This window comes from Syngnathoides biaculeatus, chromosome 2 (genome assembly GCF_019802595.1).
Source record: "Syngnathoides biaculeatus isolate LvHL_M chromosome 2, ASM1980259v1, whole genome shotgun sequence".
Lineage (NCBI taxonomy): Eukaryota > Metazoa > Chordata > Actinopteri > Syngnathiformes > Syngnathidae > Syngnathoides > Syngnathoides biaculeatus.
The window spans coordinates 9694976-9713267 of record NC_084641.1 but is presented as its reverse complement, the minus strand read 5'-3'; the positions used below and the strand labels follow the sequence as shown (position 1 = coordinate 9713267).

Genomic DNA, 18292 nt, shown 5'->3' with positions numbered 1-18292 from the left:
GAAAGCAGCAACATTTTCACTTCTTCCTTCTGAGACGGATATACCAGAATTCACCAATTTGATGTGAACAATACATTTTTATACTACGAAACAGGTATGTTGCCTCGAGCAGCATCTTGATTATATGAGAAGCCTGAATGACCCTCCGAGGGACTTCTGGGGATTGTGATTCACAATGCGTCTCCATTTTCGAACTGAACATTTTTTTAAATAAAAAAAAAAATTGGTAAGGCTGTGCACTTTGGGCAAATTTGTTTCCTACCTAGTAAGTCTTGAACTTTTTTTCTTTTCGAGTACATTATCTAATAGAAACATGCACAAATATATTTTCTTTCAAAATACAGAAACTGACAATTTCCTGAAAACTAAACTGCAAAAAACTTTGACAGATGTAGGATTGAATCCCAACTGCTGTTTGAATTGTAGAATTTCTGTGGACATTTTTGTCATGCTGTTTCTCATTTCTGTTTAGATCACTGATATCAATCGCCAAAAAGTTTGAGAGGATCAATTGACAAGGTTACATCTGTTGAACTGTCAACTACACATTTATTCCAGTACTCAGTGCTTTTACCTCCCGATGTGTGTTTTCCAAGGTGAATTAAAAAAGAAATCTTCGTAAATGCAAGTAGTACTTTGCTTATATGTCCCCTGAGATTGCCTGATGACCACATCTTTGTGTCCTGCGCCTCTCGCCCGAAATCAGGTGGGATGGGCACCAGCGTACAGAAAATTGAATGGATGGATGATTAGGTGTTAGTCATCTGTAGTTTTTAGAGAAAGAAAAATCCAGTTTATTATAGAGCCTAATAAAATCATGATTAAATATTGGATTCACTGAATTTCTATTCATTGATAAATAAAAAAATGCATAAACCTGATAATTTGGAACACAATGATGAGACTAAATAAGGTGAACACCATCAGAATAAATACAAACATGAAAATTAAAAAAACCCAGTTAAAAACAAAACCATAAAAACCATAAACAAATAAATCAAGAGTGCTTATTCTTTTAATTGGGAAATCAGATGCATCATGACAGAAATTCCTTCTGATGTGTTTCACATCTAAGACAATAAAGACCAGAATAGAACAGAATAAAATAGAATACAGTGGGGCAAAAAAGTATTTTGTCAGCCAGCAATTGTGCTTAAGTTTTCCCACTCAAAAAGATGACTATTATCTGATTTTTAAAGAAATTACTTATGACGGTGGAAAATAAACATTTGGTCACCTAAAAGCAAGCGGAATTCTGTCTCTCACAGACCTGTAACTTGTTCTTTGCTACCTAATTGAACTCGTTATCAGTACAAAAGACCCCTGTCCACAACCTCAAACAGCCACCGTGGCCAAGACCAAAGAACTGTCAAAGGACATCAGAAACAAAATTGCAGTCCTGCAGAACGCTAGGAAGACTGAATCTGCAATAGGCGTGAAGAAATCAACTGTGGGAGCAAATGGAAAATGGAAGACATACAAGACCACTGATAATAAACCTCAATCTAGGGCTCCACGCAAGAACTCACCCCATAGGGTCAAAATCATCACAAGAATGGCGAGGAAAAATCCCAGAACCACACCGTGGGGACCTAGTGAATGACTTCCAGAGAGCTGGAACCAAGTAACAAAGACTAACATCAGTAACACACAGCCACATACAGGGACTCTAATCCTGCAGTGCCAGACACGCCCCGTCTGGAACTTTCTAGAGAGCATTTGCATAATCCAGACGAGGATTGGGAGAACGTCATATGGTCAGATGAAACCAAACTCAACTTGTGTTTGGAGGAGAAGGAATGGTGAGTTGGATCGAAAGAACACCATACCTACTGTGAAGCATGGGGTGGAAACTGTTTTTCTACCAAAGGGACCAGGGCAATTGATCCAGGTATTACAGTATGAGACTTTGTAGCCAGCCCCCAGAAAGAAGACAGTCTATCGTTGACCTTCACCACAGACATTCAGTCATCTGATGTTAGCCCCATGTCACTTCTGAGTTTGACAGCCCAGTGGGGGAAAGCCAAATTCAAACTACGAAAAGCGGTCCTACACTGCTACAGCGTGAGTGACCAAACACGACAACATACTCCAAGCGTGGCAGATCGCGAGAGAGAGAGTTCATGTCGTACTTTGGGACAACGCCCCAAACATAGCGAAGTGCACGTGAAAAGTGGGGCTCCTGACTTTGCCATGCTGAGAACCTGCCACGGCCTGGTTCCTTGATGTCGATGCCGGGTGAGATCATACAAGAACAACGGCCGGAGAAGGTGATCCAGGCATTGTCCCAGATAAATATCCACCTATCAGAGCCAGTCATCCATCGGGAGGCTGACTCACTGGCTTACTGGAGATCCAATCAGGATGGCTTTTGCAGCTAGAGTGTACCTCTCTTCACCATGTGCAAGTGTGGACAGTGAACGTCTACTTAGCACCGCATCCAACATCCTGGATGAACGTAGAAGCAGGCTTTCGGCCAGCAAAGCTGCTCATCTTTGTTAGAATCTGCCATTGATGCTAAAATTTGCATAGAAATTCGGCTCAATTAATGGTGCAAGTTTAAACCCCTTTCCTAATTTAAATTAATGTTTCTTTTGCCTGGTGGCCGTTGTTTATATTTTGTTTAGTACATGTACTATACTACTGAGTTATTGATTAGAAAAGTATATACTGCCTCCATGCTTTATTTTGACTTGATCTGGTTGTCAGTTCATTTTAGAGCTATTCGTTGTGGTGTAGCATTACTGCTCTTTATTTGCGGCAGTGCGTTAATTTCATTGTTTTGTATGAATGTTCTAAGGCAGTCTTACAAATACTCCTCTAATTTGCACATTTATGATTGATTGAGGGGCAACATTACCTTCTGTTTTCACTGCGACTGTTTGCATTGCAGTATATGATAAGAAATTTAATTACGTGAAACTAATATAATTAAGTTACCATCCATTATTTTTGTCATGTAATGTTGGCCTGACCTGACTTATAAGGATACATGATCTGACTAGAGCAGTGACTTCCAACCATTATAGATCCATGGAGGATAGTTTACAATTGGAAAATCAATACAATCCAATCGGAAAGTGGATACAATAATAATAATTAACCATCATGTTATAGAAGCAGATTTATTTCTTCTATCACTATGCCTCACTGGCATAAATTGATGAACAAAGATACATTATTTATTGCCAACAAAGTGTACATAAATATTGTGATGAACTTTTGTAACTGACCAAATATTTATTTTCAACCATAATTTGCGAATAAATTCTTCAAAAATTTGCTGTAATTTTCTTCATTTTTTTCCCTTATTGTCTCTCATAAGTGAGGCATACCTATGGTGACATATACAGGCCTTTATCATTTATTTAAAGTGGGAGAACTTGCACAATTGGTGGCTGACTAGTTTTTTTTGCCCCACTGTACTCAACAACATGGATGGATAACTTGTTTGGAGTCAGTGATAACTGTTCAACTATTGTTCAACATTTTTTGCTCCACTGTAGAACAGAACAGAATAGCTTTGTTGATTAATCATTTGTGGAAAAATGGGTGATCGGGGCTGCAGTATGTGGTATGTGGTCCAACTTTTGATTATTCTTTTCAATATTATGCATAATACAGTCCAAAAACAATACACACGTACTGTGCGCTCACAGCCTGTATGTATGGAAGTGGCACTTGGAGGTCTTCTATTCTTTCCCACGGGTTGCATTCTACGCAGTGGCAATGGCAAACACGCTGACCACACAGTACATGGTCCGGCTTTCCCATCTCACCGTGGAACTACCTATAAAGACAAGATTATATTAGAAAACATGAAAGAGTCATTTAGGTAAGACTGGCTGATTGTCCTCAAGTACCATCCATTGCCGTGTCCCAGTAGCAGGAGTTAGCTGTGTGGAGCCCGGCACCAGTTTTCTGCATCAGGGCACACGTCACTACAAACAATTTAATACACACATTTCAGTTTAGACAAAGTGAAATTCCAAAATATAAAATGGGACTACAGTATACATCCATTGTTATTATTGTATGCTGAAACAACGGCTTGGGCAGGATTCTCAAACAGTTCAATGGAACCTTGACAGACGAGTTTAATTTCCTCACGGACCATACTTGTTCCTCTTATCCTTCATAACTCAGATCAATGTTCCCCATTCAAAAGACTGGGAATGCAATTAACCCATGAATTATCTTAGCTGCTTATCCTTATGAGGGTCGCGGGAGTGCCAGAGCCTATCTCAGCTGTCAACGGGCAGGAAGCAGGGTACTCCCTGAACTGGTTGCCAGCCAATCGCAGGGCACATGGAGACAGACAACAGTCGCACTCACAATCACACTTACAGGCAATTTAGAGTCTCCAATGAATGCATGTTTTTGGGATGTGGGAGGAAACAATCGTGCCCAGCACAGAGAAAACCCACGCAGGAACGAGGAGAACATGCAAAGTCCACAGAGGTAGGGACGGGATTTGAACCCCAGTCCTCAGAACTGTGAGGCCAACACCTTACAGCTATGCCACCTTGCCGACACAAATAATATTTTCTCAACAAACAAGTAAAATGCAAACAAATGCAAAACCTATAGCTGTTGCTTAAAGCACTATAATACTGCTTCAAAGAAGTCTGTGAACCAAACTGCGGATCTTTGTGAAGTGATTTCAGTTCACCGCCAACCTAGCACTCGTATCTCACATTTTTTGGTTGTAACTCAAAACAAAGAACTGGCTGAGCGATGACTCATATCTTCAGAAACTCCCAAGTCATGTCACTTGGAAGTCAAGGTACCACTGTATAGCCTTAATGACTCCCTATGCTTCACTGAAGTTAGTAAGTTAGTACATGTGATACACGTACGAGACCAGAAACTCACTCCTTAATCAAATTTTGCCATGCAAGACAAAAAAAAAAAAAAAAAAAGAACTGATGAAGTGATTTTATAATCAAACACACCAATGAACTTAGACTGTTTTCCAAGTTTGACCAGCTGTGTGAGACAGCGCTCCACTATAGCAGAGGTCCATTTGTTCACCAGATTCTGGTTGTAATCATTGTTTCCCACCACGCTGTCGATGCACTGAAACACAAAGCGCACATGTCAGATGACTGCACCGGATGGATTGTGCAGCCACAAACACAACTTCTTTTAAAACGTGCCTCAGGCATCCTGCGTGGGGGAAAATGCAGCAACTAATCAGTAATGGAATAGTAAAGTGAAAAGCAATTAGGAAAATGTCATCTTTGCAATCCCCCTACCAAAAGAGCGACATTTTAACATATTCTCACACAGCAATAAAATCATTTTGGCAACATCCATTTCAGTGAAAACATGTTACCTCTTTGACAATGTTATCAGCTTCTTCGGTGTTGAACGAGCCCTGAAAATACGAAGGTATGATAAGCAGTGCAAAACTACTTTATTCCAATATCATTCATTACTCCTTCGGGCCTAATGTAACGCTTGGATTTGAGGGGAAAAGAGCTAATAATACAGAACATTACGCAGTAAGCAAAAGGCGCCAGAGAAAAAACACAGAATATAGATGATAATTTCAAACTACATATATAAACAGTATATTAGTAGTTGTAGTAATGTATCACTTTGGCAATTATATAAAGGACCATTGATAAAAGGGTAATAGTATGTTCAGTTGTGTACATATTCCTAAACAAGTATTACCTACTCCAACGCGTTTACGAACGATACAATTACGAACCCCGTTTTGATGTTCGTCCATCCTTTTAGTTTCCTTACTCTTGAAAACGATCACAAGTTTTTACTGTTGTTAATAATAGCAACAACAACAACAACAAAAGAAAAATCAGGGCGCTGGTTCCGATGAAATTAAGTCAACGATGTGCTCAGAAGTAAAACTTCAAAAGGGCGCTTGTATGACGAGTGCCATCTGCTGGTGGGAGGACTAATTTCCTTTTCAAATTTTCAACAAGACTTCCAAGATGAAAGCTCTTGATGGCCTTGTGGTCTGGAAAAAGAAAAGGACGACTGCAGGACCTCTCGTGGTGTGCTGGTTGAACATCTTGCCCATGATGAAGGGGAAAGAAAATAGGTTGGGTTTGAAATATCTTTTGTGACATACAATCCTGGAACCTTCAGTCGCCGCTAACAGATTACTCTTATCACGACAAGCAGACAATCGACTTGAAAAATGTCATGAAATCTGTCAGGATGAGTGACACTGTTGCTATTTGTTCAGATTTATATCGTAATGCATTACTGATCTCCCCTATTGCCAAGTAAAATTGCAAAATGTCATGACATCAGTCAGGTTGTGTGCCACTGCTATTTATTCAGATTTACTGTACAGTATAAAAAAGGCTTTACTGAATCACCAAAATCAAATGATTTGTCAAATTAATGACACTGTATATGTATAAAAAATGCAATATCTCACCAACATGCAGACAGCTCACATTATAAGTGCAAATTTGCTCAGAAAATATTGTCATGAAAAAATATTCACGGATAAACGCTCAGACGGACAGACAGAGGAAAACTCAGAGGAGGTAGCAGGCTCCGGAGCGAGGTTCTCCGGTACCACTGGTACCAGATGACTGGCTCCTTGTCATCTTTTTGCTGGAGCTGGCAAATTGAGCAGACGTAGCCTGCGGTGACCTTGATCTTAACCGCCGCCTGAAAAGAGGCAGCTGAAACAGAAAGACACAGAGAAATTCACCCCAGATTAAAGTCACATGGAATTACCATGTTTTTTCATATTCTTAAATATCTGTCATTATGTAAATGTAGCGTGTGACAAAAGTCGATACTGTATACACTTCCTTTTTCTGATTGGGTCCAGCTATCACTCAGAGGAACGTGAGGCCGTCAGCATTTGAGAGCTTAGGTTTAGCAGTTTTTGGAAGCATATGCCGATGGCTCAGCAACTGACACAGGAGCGGGGTTGCAAAATTGCCACCTGTTGCCAACTGCACTTCACATCAGTTTGAGAAGATTAATGGCCATCGCATTGCTCCCGAAATAACACTTTCATTACCCATGCCAAGTTTCTCCAAAAAATCTGTTCTTGACAAACCACACAGCGGAAGGCCTGCTACCACCACCGTCACTAATGAAAACACCAGACAGGCAATCATGCAAAGCCACTGGAAGTCTTTCTGGGAGGCTGGACTGGAACTCAGGAGACACTTTTGATCAGTGAAAGAGCTTTACCTTTATGTCATCCATCAATGTTAACTGTTGCTTCGGGAGTATGCGTTACTGAAGCCCCTGATATGGGATGTTCGGTCCAGTCTGACTGGTGTCAGAGTTTGGTCTGAATTATCGGCAGTAAATCGAAGTTCTTTCCGGGCTCAGATTAGAGCGGCTGTCCCCTACCCCCGCATTGAGAGGAGCAATAAGAGGGAGTTGGAGCATCTGATTCGTGTGCTCCCTGGATGCCCCGGCGACGACCCAGGACACGGTGGAGAAACTCCGTGTCTCAGCCGGCCTGGAAATGCCTCGGGATCCCTCTTGAAGAGTTGAATGAAGTGGCTGGGGAATCGGAAGTTTGGGCATCTCTGCTAAAGCGACTGCACCCGCGACCCGACCTCGGACAAGGGGTAGAAGATGGATGGATGCATTGGTTAACTGTGGGCCTGTGAAACCTGTTGAGACTCATTCATTCATTCATTCATGGCCCAGTCCCCTCATCTGGCTCATCTCAATGTGGAGGAGGAGCAGCTCTACGCTGAGCTCCTCCCGGATGACCGAGCTTCTCATCCTATCTCTAAGGGAAAGCCTGGATACCCTACGGAGGAAACTTATTTCGGCCTCTTCTATCCCGGGATCTTCTTCTTTTGGTCATGACCCACAGCTCGTGACCATAGGTAAGGGTACGAACGGAGATGGGCTGGTAAATTGAGAGGTTTGCCTTTCGACTTAGCTCCTTCTTACCAAAATACACTGATATAAAGTCCGCACCTGTGCAGACACTACACCGATCGGCCTGTCAGTCTTCCATTCCATTCTTCCATTACTCATGAACAAGACCCCAAGTTTCTTGAACTCCTCCACTTGGGACCGGAGAGGGTACACCACCCTTTTCCGACTGAGGACCATGGTCTCCGATTTGGAGGTGTTGATTCTCCTCCCAGCAGCTTCAAACTTGACTATGAACTGGATCACGGCTTGATCAAACCAACAGAACCACCTTATTTACAAAAAGCAGAGATGCAATACAGAGGCCAGAATACCGGACCCCCTCTATGCCTTGGCTGTGTCTAGAAATTCTGTCCATAAATGTCCTGAACGGAATCTGTGACAAAGAGCAGCCTTGGTGGAGTCCAACTCTCACCGGAAAGGAGTTTGATTTACTGCTGACAATGTGGACCAAACTCTTTTGACACCTGTTGTACAGGGACCAAACAGCCCGTAATAGAGGTGGTCCTCTAGTCCACGGCCAGGACGAAAACCACTTGGTTCCTCCTGAATCTGAGATTCGACTTCCCGACTTCCCTCCTCTCTAGCACCGCTGAATGGACCTTAGCAGGTAGGCTGAGGAGTGTGATCCCCTGTAGTTGGAAAATACCCTCTGGCCCACCTTCTTAAAAAGGGGGACCACAATCCCAGTCTAGCAATCCAAAGGCACGGTCCTCGAAGTCCATGCAATGTTGCAGAGGCGTGTCAAATAGGACAGCCCCACAACATCCAGCCTTGATGAACTCTGAGCAAATCTCGTCCACCCCCGGGTCCTTGCCACCGAGGAGCTTTTTAACCACTTCGGTGACCTCCACCCCAGAGATAGGAGAGCCCACCTCAGAGACCCCAGACTCTGCTTTCTCATGGGAAGGTGCGTCAGAGGAATTGAGGTCTTCCACGTATTCTCCCCACCGACCCACAAAGTCCCAGGTCAAGGTCAGCAGCACTGCATCCTCACTATCCAGTGTTGATGGTGCACTGCTACTGCCTCCTGAGACGCCGGATGGTGGCCCAGAATTTCCTCGAAGCCGTCTGTTGACTCTTTTGTGATTAATGGCGATACAAATAAACTCAACCAAATCCAAAAAGAGGAAGTGTATAGAGACTTTTGTTACTTTTTGTCTGCACCTTCATTTTAACCGAGCCTGATTGGCTCTTTGGGACAATTTCGGTCATCCCATTGGCAGGGTGACTGGGACCGAGTGTCTTTTCTTCAAATGACGTCTCAGCCTCGTTGACCCCAGAGACTGCGTTTGAAAGCTCCGGTGCTTCGTTGTGCGGATCCCCACAGGGAGCCCATTCTTCCGGAAGCTTGTCAACATTCTGCGGAGCTTCTTCCAAACTCTGCACAGACACACCTCCTGCATCCTCATCATAGTCATCCTGATCAGACTCATCGTCTTCATCTTCCTCACCTTCGTTGCCAGTCTGACCAGATTCTTTGGTGAAATCCTGACAAAAAGTGTGTGAATTAAACAAATGAGTGCAGTTACGGAGCATTTGTTTTCATTTGCACTCGCAGTCAAGGGCGGAGTCAAGAGGTAAAATACGAGGGAGGAAGGACATCTTAAGACAAAGTATTTCTATACCTAAGTGAGCCGAACGCAACAGCGCAGCAAGAAATCTCAGCAGGAAACGGAAATCAACTAAAGGAAGGGATTGGGATGACTAGCAGGATGATCCGATTGAAGGAACAAAACGAGTCAGAAACTGGCCAATCGCAATGTTTGTCCTGCAGCATTAGCTTGTGACTCCAGACTGAATTTTTACAATACTGCAGTAGTGACAAAGTGGACACAGTCACGTAGACAAACCTCCGAAATTAATCAAAGTATTACATACAACAATAAAAGACGGTTTATTTATAAAAAAAAAAAAAAAAAAAAATGCAGATTCAAAATCATATACAGTCCAACCAAAGTAGTACATGTGGTTATTTCAGGTTGAGGTACTGAGGTAGAACATCATCCCAGAACTCTTCAGACTCTCCAGCTCCATGGCCTTTGACTCCTGACCTGGGTTTTCTCTGAGTTTTGGCACTTTTTTTCTTTTGAACCTCTTCTTCTTCTTCTTCCTCCTCTTCACTTTCTTGCTCCTCTTCTTCACTCTCTTCTTCATCCTCCTCTTCACTTTCTAGCTCCTCCTTGTCACTTTCTTCTTCCTCCTCCTCGCCTTCGTTCAGTTCTTCCTCTTCATCCTCTTTTTCTTCCTCTTCCTCACTCTCTTCCTCATCACTCTCATCCTCCGCTTCTCCACTTTCTTCTTCATCTTCCTCCTGTTTTCTTCCTCCTCCTCCTCCTCCTCCTCTTCCTCTTTTTCTGTCTCCTCCTCCTCTTCCTCATCTTCCATGTCGCTTTCTAATTCCTCACTACTTTCCCCCTCTTCACCTTCCTCATGCACATTATCATCACTTCCCTTCGAAGACACAGAATCCTGTTCCTCGCCCTCCTCTTCATCCCCACTTCCACCATCCTCCTTTTCTTCATCACCTTCTGATTCATGACCTGACTCGTCCTCCCCTTCCTCTGTCTCTTCGTCAACTTTGCTCTCTTTCTCTTCATTCTGACTTGCCCTTTGAGCGGTCTGAGTTTTCTCACCTTCTTCCTCCTCCTCCTCTTCCTCCTCCTGAGCACTTTGACCTTCTTCTTCATCATCAGTTCCTGTCTTGTTTTCTGCCTCAACAGTGTCACTGCCCTCTTCTTCGATGACATTTTCAGAGGTCTGAGTTGCCTCCTCCTCTTCCTCACTTGCACTTCTTACCTTCCCTACCTGCTCTTCCTCTTCCTCCCCGGTTTCTGTGCTTGTCTGTCCATCCTGGTCATCCTCCTCCTTGTTCTGTGTAACTGAGTCGTTAATGCTTTGTCTTCCTCTTTTGATTGAAGGGCTGCTGCCGATACTTAGTGCAGATTGCTCGCTGTTCGATGGAGTCGCTCTGTCCCCGGTGTCATGGTGGCTGCTGTCAGATGGCGTGGGCAAGCTGAAGGCCGCCACCTCCTGGAGCAAGGAAGCAGCTCCAGCAAGCAGGTGCAAAGATGGCGCTTCTTCTTCATTTTCTGACTTTTGGTCTTTTTTGTTTCTCTTATTTTTTGATGTTTTAGGATCTTTGGAGCAGATTTTCTCAGCCTTGGATTTCCCCTTATGGTGCTGTTCTGGGCTCATTTCAAAGGCATCACTTAAACTGAAGTCTGACGAGCGCTTTGTGACTAGCGTAGGTTTTCCTGTACCCAGTTTTGAACATGTTTTATGGTCCAATTCCAGTTTCTTGCCAGCATCTATCTTCTGACATCTGGAGGCCGATGGCTGAAGTTGCCGTCTGGCTGTCACTTTCTTTAAGTCTCTTGAACCCTCCCGAGGCTCCTTCGACCCTGTGATGCGATTCTCCTTGTTCTGCTTGGTCATCTTCTGAGAGCGAATACTGGAGCTCATGAGTTTGGTGGGTGCTGCTTTGTGAGCAGCCAGAACCTCACAGTTATGCGATAGGGACGTTGAAGGGAAACCAGGTCGCTTTGAGAGTTTTCTCTCTTTAAATGGTTTCTCTTTCATTCTTGTTAAGGTCTTACCATGTTTACCCTTCTTCTATTCCAGGAACCAGAGTGCAAGAAGATAGAGAAGAGGCATGCATTAGAAAGGGAAGAAATGCAGCTAAGAATAATAATACTACAAGATCAAGTTATAAAACCTGAAGATAAAGACTACAAGCTTGGAGTCAGCAGTTTTCTGGGAGCTGACGCTTGTTAAGCATGCCATTATATATCACTATGAAAGAGAAATATTTAGTCAAATATCCAATGGGAAAATAGATTTTGTATACAACCTAAGGTACAGCGCTGTGAAAAATGTTTTGCCCTCTTCTCAAATTCTTATTTTTTGGCATAGCTTCTTCGCTTGAATGTTTAAGGTGATCGAACGAAATACCAGAGACAGAGACGTGGGTCACACCCTGAACTGGTCACCAGCCAATCGAAGGGCACGTACAAGCAAACAACCATTCGGACTTACAGTCACACTTTGGACATTTTAGAGTCTCCAAATAAAATATAGCATGCATGTTTTTGGGGATGCGGGAGGAAACCCGAGTGCCCGGAGAAAATCCACAGAGGCATGGGGAGAACATGCAAACTACACGCAGGTGGCAAGGATTTAAACATGAGTCTTCAGGACTGTGGGGCAGAAGTGCTAACCAGTTGTCCACTTTTCTACTAGAGTTTCATGATTAATAAAACAATAATTTATATGGAATTATAATTCATAATGAATTTATTTGGAAATATACTACTATCATGTTAAGAAAATACAATGGCCTTGAGTATCAATCAAGCAAAATGTAAGCACATCTTGATGGGTTGTTAACCAATGGCCACAATTTAAATGTATGGTATCTGGAGTGTTTGTTTTGTTGTTGTTGTTTTTGTGGGGTGAATAGCAACAAGTCTAAAACGCAGGTGTTACAGAAAAATCTGTGAGCAGACAAAATTGCAACCGGGAGGCGATGCGGGGGGCAATGTCAGCCAATTGTTTAGTCTGTTACAATATGGCTGCGTGTTAACATTAAAAAATGAATAGCTGTGGAAAATGAAATATGTATCTGCTTTGTTCAATCATTTATCTCAGCTTTCCAAAAAGTGTGATTAGGTACAGCTAATTCATGACTTTATAAGAGGACATTTACTTTTCACACAAGGGACCGATAACATTGAATCGTTTTTTTCCTTAATAAATAAAATCCCCATTGAAAAACTGTATTTTACGTTTATTTTTGTTTTACATGTGTTTGATGAGCTTAAACAAAGTCAGGAAACTGTGCGGGTAAAATAAGAACTCGAGAGCGGGGCAAGAGCATTGTATCAACATATCCAATGGTAATGGAAAAAAAGTCACTCACCTTGTGAACTGGAGAAAGTGTGAACGTTTTATCACCAGGGTCTATCTTCATTATATGTGTCTATTTGTCAGAAAACACGAGGGGAGACATGAGCAGAGACATGACGGTTGCACACTTGGTCACATCGTTTAGCAGGTACTTCTCTCACCATGTTGAGGAAATCTGTGGTTTCTCCCAAACCTTTCACGCTGTCTGTGTCACTCAGACTCTCCACCACGTCATCAACCTGGCCCTTAGACGGTTCTGATCATGTGGAGCACAGTGTGACAAACAGCCATCAGCCAGTAAAATCTTCTGAAAGCTGTGGAACTCTTCAATTAGGACGACATTACGAGCAAAATGCCGCACGTGGACCAGCACAGATGAAAATGTACGCATTCTATCACATCTTTTACCATTTGTGGGTGTTTGCTGGTCAATGAACTATGAACTACAGTCCACACTACAACAAAGTAACTAAGAGGACCAGAAGATAGAGGTGAGGTACCTACCCTTGTTGCCATGCCGACGAATGCTTTGGTGCACCTTTCTGTGAGCCAGCTCTGATGAAGATTGGCTGGGCAGGTTCGTGTTGTTGCTGGAAACAGGAAGTGGTGGCTGGAGATAGCCTGATGTCATGGTGGGTAATGTACAGGATATGTTGCCAAACTGCTCCGGTGACTGTTCCTTTGGGGGTAAAATTGAGAACGCACATGTCCAAAAACATATTTAGTAAAAAGACGTGCATGTGTTTCAAACTCACCCTCTCTCTACGGCGAACACGGGCCGGGTTGGAGGTGTCGCCCATGTCCCCCAGCAGCTCAACATATGGCCTCTCCAGGTACTCTTCAGACACGTCGTTGTCTTCCAGCAACACTGCACCGCTGCTCGCGTCCCTGGGTCGCGCCAGCACGACCATGTGACAACCGCCGCAAACTACCTGCCGGCGGTATTGTCGAAAAAGTTTGGCAATTCCAGCTTGTGCATGATCTAATAGGAAAACATACACATACTTCCTGGACGTTACACTTGATGAAGCGTGGACACAGAGTCGGCTTGAACTGGTTGGTGAAGTTTTCTTCGCCCAGACCAAGTTTGCCGTGTCTGCCGTCACCAAAAGTGTAAAGCAGACCACTGTCTAAAAACAGAAAAAAAAACAATAACTTCCATTTTAAAATCCAAACTTGTCACAGGAACTGAGTAACGTTTACCTAATTTGTAACAGGCTGAACTTAAGATATGGAATTTTGCACTGTCCATGTCAAATAAAGACACTAATAAACACACATTGGTCTAAAACAATGTGAGACACAGTCACAAGTACAAATAAAAAAAAGATACAGGCAACAACTTTCATATAAAACCAATCGAAGAGCCCATCCAATCCAAGAACCCAACAACAGGAAGTTGTGAGCAGGAGATTTGCTTGTGGGATGATAAAGTCCACCCATTCCTCCATCAATTTTCTTTGCCGCTTATCCTCACGAGGGTTGCGAGGAGTGCTGGAGCCTGTCCCAGCTGTCAACGGGCAGGAGGCAGTGTATACCCTGAACTGATTGCTAGCCAATCGCAGGGCACTGAGACAAACAGCCGCACTCCCAATCACGCCTAGCGGCAATTAAGAGGGCATGTTTCTGGGATGTGGGAGGAAACCGGAGTGCCCGGAGAAAACCCACGCAGTGACGGAGAGAACATGCAAACTCCACACAGGCGGGTCCGGGAATGAACCCGGGACCTCAGAACTGTGAGGCCAACATTTGACCGGCTGATCCACCGTGTCGCAGGATGATAAAGTAAAAAATAAAATGATTAAAAAACTGAAGGAAATAGAATACGTGTTTGTGTAATTCCGTAAAAGTGAGTTGTAAAACAGTGATGAAGATTATGGCCCTGATTTTACGCGAACAAACGATATGAGAAGGAAGAAGAGCAAAGCTTTCCGGCACCTGTGACGACGGCTGAGTGGTTCTCGCCGCATGCCACTTGCCGAACTCGACCCTTCTTGAAGTGCTCTATCTGGCGCGGCAGCCGAGACTCAAATATGAACGTCCCGTGTCCCAACTGACCGAACTGACCCAGGCCGAAGGCGTAAACACCATTCTCTAAAAGGCAGGGGAAGAGTGCGTGCTGCCAAATAGTCAACTCGTCGTATTTTTTTTTCCTTACCTGTAATGGCCAGAGTGTGCCCGCCACCACAGGCCACCTGGGTGACCGGCTCAGGCATGCTCTTCACCAGCTGAGGGACTCGATGACGAGCCAGCTGGTCTGTTCCCAAACCCAGCTTACCACAGTCACGCTCTCCGAATGTGTACAGAGCTCCGTCCGCTACCGCTCACAAAAATTACATTTGACAAGAAAATGGAAGGGGAAAAAAAAGTGAGGGTTGATTGACTAAAATCACAAAAAGTAGGCACCAAATTGCGTGCTCGCTCACAAACCGATCGCACATGCATTTTACAGAGGGTGTAAATGTGGTGGAAACTGCTGTGTTTAAAAGAGCCTTTCATTCTTTCGCTAGCTCAATTTGGGACATTTGGAGAGAGCATCACAAACGTGAAGTTTGAAATGAAATTTTAGTGGACATTACTGAGTTACAAAAAAAGACATATATATATATATATATATATATATATATATATATATATATAGTGACATGATCATTTCAGGGAAGCCAGTAGCCACACAATAGCCATGTTTTGTTTGACTTAAATGGGAATAGGGTGCATCTGCACATCCTGTGTAACATTTCATTTCAAACTTGGGAAAGTACACCTGAAAAACTGCTCTTGGATAGGCCAGTACCAGTTGCCACAGTGCATTAAAATGACCGACGCAGACCCAAGGAAATGCAAAGTTGATGCCGTTTGTCATCGGTGACTGGCTTAGATCATAAGAATTACAAAATGGCATTTCAGAATAAAACATGTGTCACAATAATTTTAGTTTCTGGTAATCCCAATATTGTTTACATGAACGAAAAAAAAATCTGATCTCCTCATTAGTCTGTTTTTTTGCCTTTGCCCAACAATCCCAGTCTCGGTTAAGAGCACCTGTGCCAGTTTACTGCAACCATTCAGGCACTATTTCGAAGCATAATCAGCCAGTGTAATTCATCTGGGGTCTAATAAATCACATTGCATCTGCTACATTCATCTATTTGCTGGACTCCTCGCAGAACATGCTAAATTTTGCAAATTTCTCAGTCGCATCCAGTTCGCGGATCTGTCTGCGTAAGCAATCAACTTTGCACTTGTTTTTGTACGCACAAACCTTTAGTAAATCAGGCGCATGGTGTCTACTTTAAATGCTGATGCTTTTCAGCTATTCCAGCTCACCTGTAACATAGGCAGAGTGGTAGTACCCGCAGGACACCCAGGCGATGGGCTGTCCTGCGCTGACCTCCTGTGGCGAGCAGACGTGGCTCTCCTTCCCCAAGCCGACTTGACCCTCGGAGTTGTCCCCCCACATGAACAGCTCACCGTTTTCTGAAACCAGGAGATGGAAATAAAAAAAAAAGAGCAGCGGCTACTGTTCACATTTATCTGTGTGTAGGCTCCAACACTCCCGTGACCCTTGTGAGCATAAGTGGCTGGGAAAGTAGATGTATGTATGTATGTATGAGGCCACAGTTTTGTGGGGAGCGGATCGGTATTATCATGGTACTATAACTGTTGTTGATACAGCTGTTGGCGTAGCCATTGTTCCCTTGTCACGCAACTCCTTTGTCCTGTTTTCTTTCTCTATTTACCCTTTCTCTTTATTTTTCTTTTTTTATGTATGAGGGGTGGGCTTCTTGACCTGCTCAATGTGTGACATTCATTGACGTAGCTTCTCTTGTGAATTGGCGCTACAGAAATAAAATCAACTTGAGTCCCATGAGTCATTTCAGCTGTAGCTGCCGTGAACAGCTGACACGCGTGACCTCAAGTCTCTCACCAGTGAGGGCAGCTGACGTGTTTGAACCAGCAGCAAGCATTCTGATTGGCCCGCAGGAGTCAAAGAACTCCAGTCTCTGGAAGGAAGTCCTCTCATCGCAGTCGCCGAGGCCCAGTTGACCCTCGCTGTTGCCCCCGGTGGCGTACACATTGCCCTGAGCTTGGGTGGAAAGAAGGACATGGGAAGACACAGGCAAGAAGAATTTAACGTGATCATATGATGCTGACCTGTATAAATGAGTGTATGGTTTCTTCCACAGGCCACGAGCTGTACATTCTGCATCTTCAGGGCTTGGGACAAAAAAAACACACATGAAGTGCATAAATCCGTGCACATTCATCAGTATGTTCATCACAGATGCTTGGTGAAAGGCAGACCTCTGACACAAGTGGGCTTGTTCACGGTGACTTTTGACCCGAGGCCGAGCTGGCCCCAGTTGTTGCTGCCAAACATAAAGAGTTTCCCATTTTCTGTGAAAAATAAATAAATAAATAAATAAAACCAGCTGGTGTGCCTCGATGGCTTTTCAACTCGTAAATAACAAGACTTGAGTTAAATATGCTGAAGCTACTGCTCATAATAAGAACATGTGAGCAAGTACCTGTTATTAATGCGCTGTGTTCATCCCCACAGGCTATTGTTCGCGGGGTATCATTTTTAAGCCAAAATTTACTGGGAATGTTGTCAGCAAATTTACTCTTCCCAAATGTGAAAACTGCTCCGGATTCTGCAAGACAATAAAAGAAGATGTTTTTTTTCTTTTGCATGAATTACCCATCACATTATATATAATTTATACGATGTTGTTTTTAATCATATTGATCAGAAAAGGGTTTAAAAGTAAATGAAAAACTGAATTTAGCTACGTGGGGGGGGGGTGGATCAGTTATCCGACAATAAGTTTTTACGGTGCAAAACAGTACATGATAATGTATCATATAGACGAGTTATTTGCCAGTATTTAAATGCAATTCGTTTTTATATTAAAGTTGCTTTGAAAGTATCATACTGGACTGTATACCAATGGCCACTGCAACGAGGACAGGTCATAGCGAACAGTAACTTGATTCAAACACATGTGAAAATGCGCAAGAAGCACTTTATTTACCAGGCATCTCATCCACATCCTCCCCTGCCATCTCCGCGGCACTTTAATCCGCTTTGCTCCGCGTCCTGGGCGTGTTTGCGTCCCTCTTCTTTGTGACCTGCAACCCGGAAGTAAACACAATGTCGCCTTGGCTACAGTCATGTGGTTTTTAAAGGGACAGTGCGCATTTTACCCGCGGTACTATCCTTGCGAGTTTTTTGGGGAGGTTGACGTTCGTGCAACTTAAATCAAGTTTGGTCAGGCAGGGTCGCTCATCAACGTTCGTTAACACAACGTCAGGACGAAATAACGGATAATCTTCAAAAGGTGTGAGACAATGGAACAGGTTTCGAGGGCAATACAATCATGCCGAGTTCAGTTACGCTCCAAATTAATTCACTGTAATTGTTTTTCATGTGTTTAAACATCCATCCATTTTCTTTTGCCGCTTATCCTCACGAGGGTCGCGG

General features: G+C 43.4%; 2 protein-coding genes and 1 long non-coding RNA gene across 3 annotated transcripts; 1 reads left to right on the top strand and 2 right to left on the bottom strand.

Annotated features, from left to right (window-relative positions):
* Positions 1 to 997: 997 nt before the first annotated feature.
* On the bottom strand, positions 998 to 5879 carry LOC133507236 (dynein light chain Tctex-type 3-like). The gene is made up of 5 exons (XM_061832077.1): positions 5720 to 5879; positions 5339 to 5380; positions 4956 to 5079; positions 3864 to 3941; positions 998 to 3790 (listed from the first exon to the last, which is right to left on the bottom strand). Exons 1-5 carry the CDS (start codon positions 5738 to 5740, stop codon positions 3717 to 3719), a joined length of 339 nt encoding a protein of 112 aa, XP_061688061.1. The 5' UTR covers positions 5741 to 5879; the 3' UTR covers positions 998 to 3716.
* A 71-nt stretch (positions 5880 to 5950) lies between these two features.
* Positions 5951 to 13298, top strand: LOC133507245 (uncharacterized). Its single transcript, XR_009796778.1, has 4 exons — positions 5951 to 6070; positions 10821 to 10962; positions 12892 to 12955; positions 13026 to 13298. It is a non-coding gene; the product is annotated as an uncharacterized LOC133507245 (long non-coding RNA).
* Positions 9821 to 17957, bottom strand: rpgrb (retinitis pigmentosa GTPase regulator b). The gene is given in 15 exon segments (XM_061832053.1): positions 9821 to 10218; positions 10221 to 11514; positions 12821 to 12880; positions 12969 to 13063; positions 13312 to 13486; positions 13563 to 13739; positions 13813 to 13937; positions 14746 to 14901; positions 14966 to 15124; positions 16135 to 16284; positions 16736 to 16894; positions 16963 to 17025; positions 17113 to 17205; positions 17337 to 17462; positions 17844 to 17957. Coding segments are annotated over 15 exon segments (3210 nt in total). The 5' UTR covers positions 17875 to 17957; the 3' UTR covers positions 9821 to 9871.
* Positions 17958 to 18292: the final 335 nt, after the last annotated feature.

Excerpts from the sequence above, each read along its gene's own strand:
- LOC133507236 (XM_061832077.1), bottom strand. The coding sequence starts at position 5,740 with ATGGACGAACATCAAAACGGG. Across the intron at positions 5,381-5,719 it reads TGGACGAACATCAAAACGGG|GGCTCGTTCAACACCGAAGA; the intron begins GTTCGTAATTGT and ends TCGTATTTTCAG. Across the intron at positions 5,080-5,338 it reads CTGATAACATTGTCAAAGAG|TGCATCGACAGCGTGGTGGG; the intron begins GTAACATGTTTT and ends TTTGTGTTTCAG.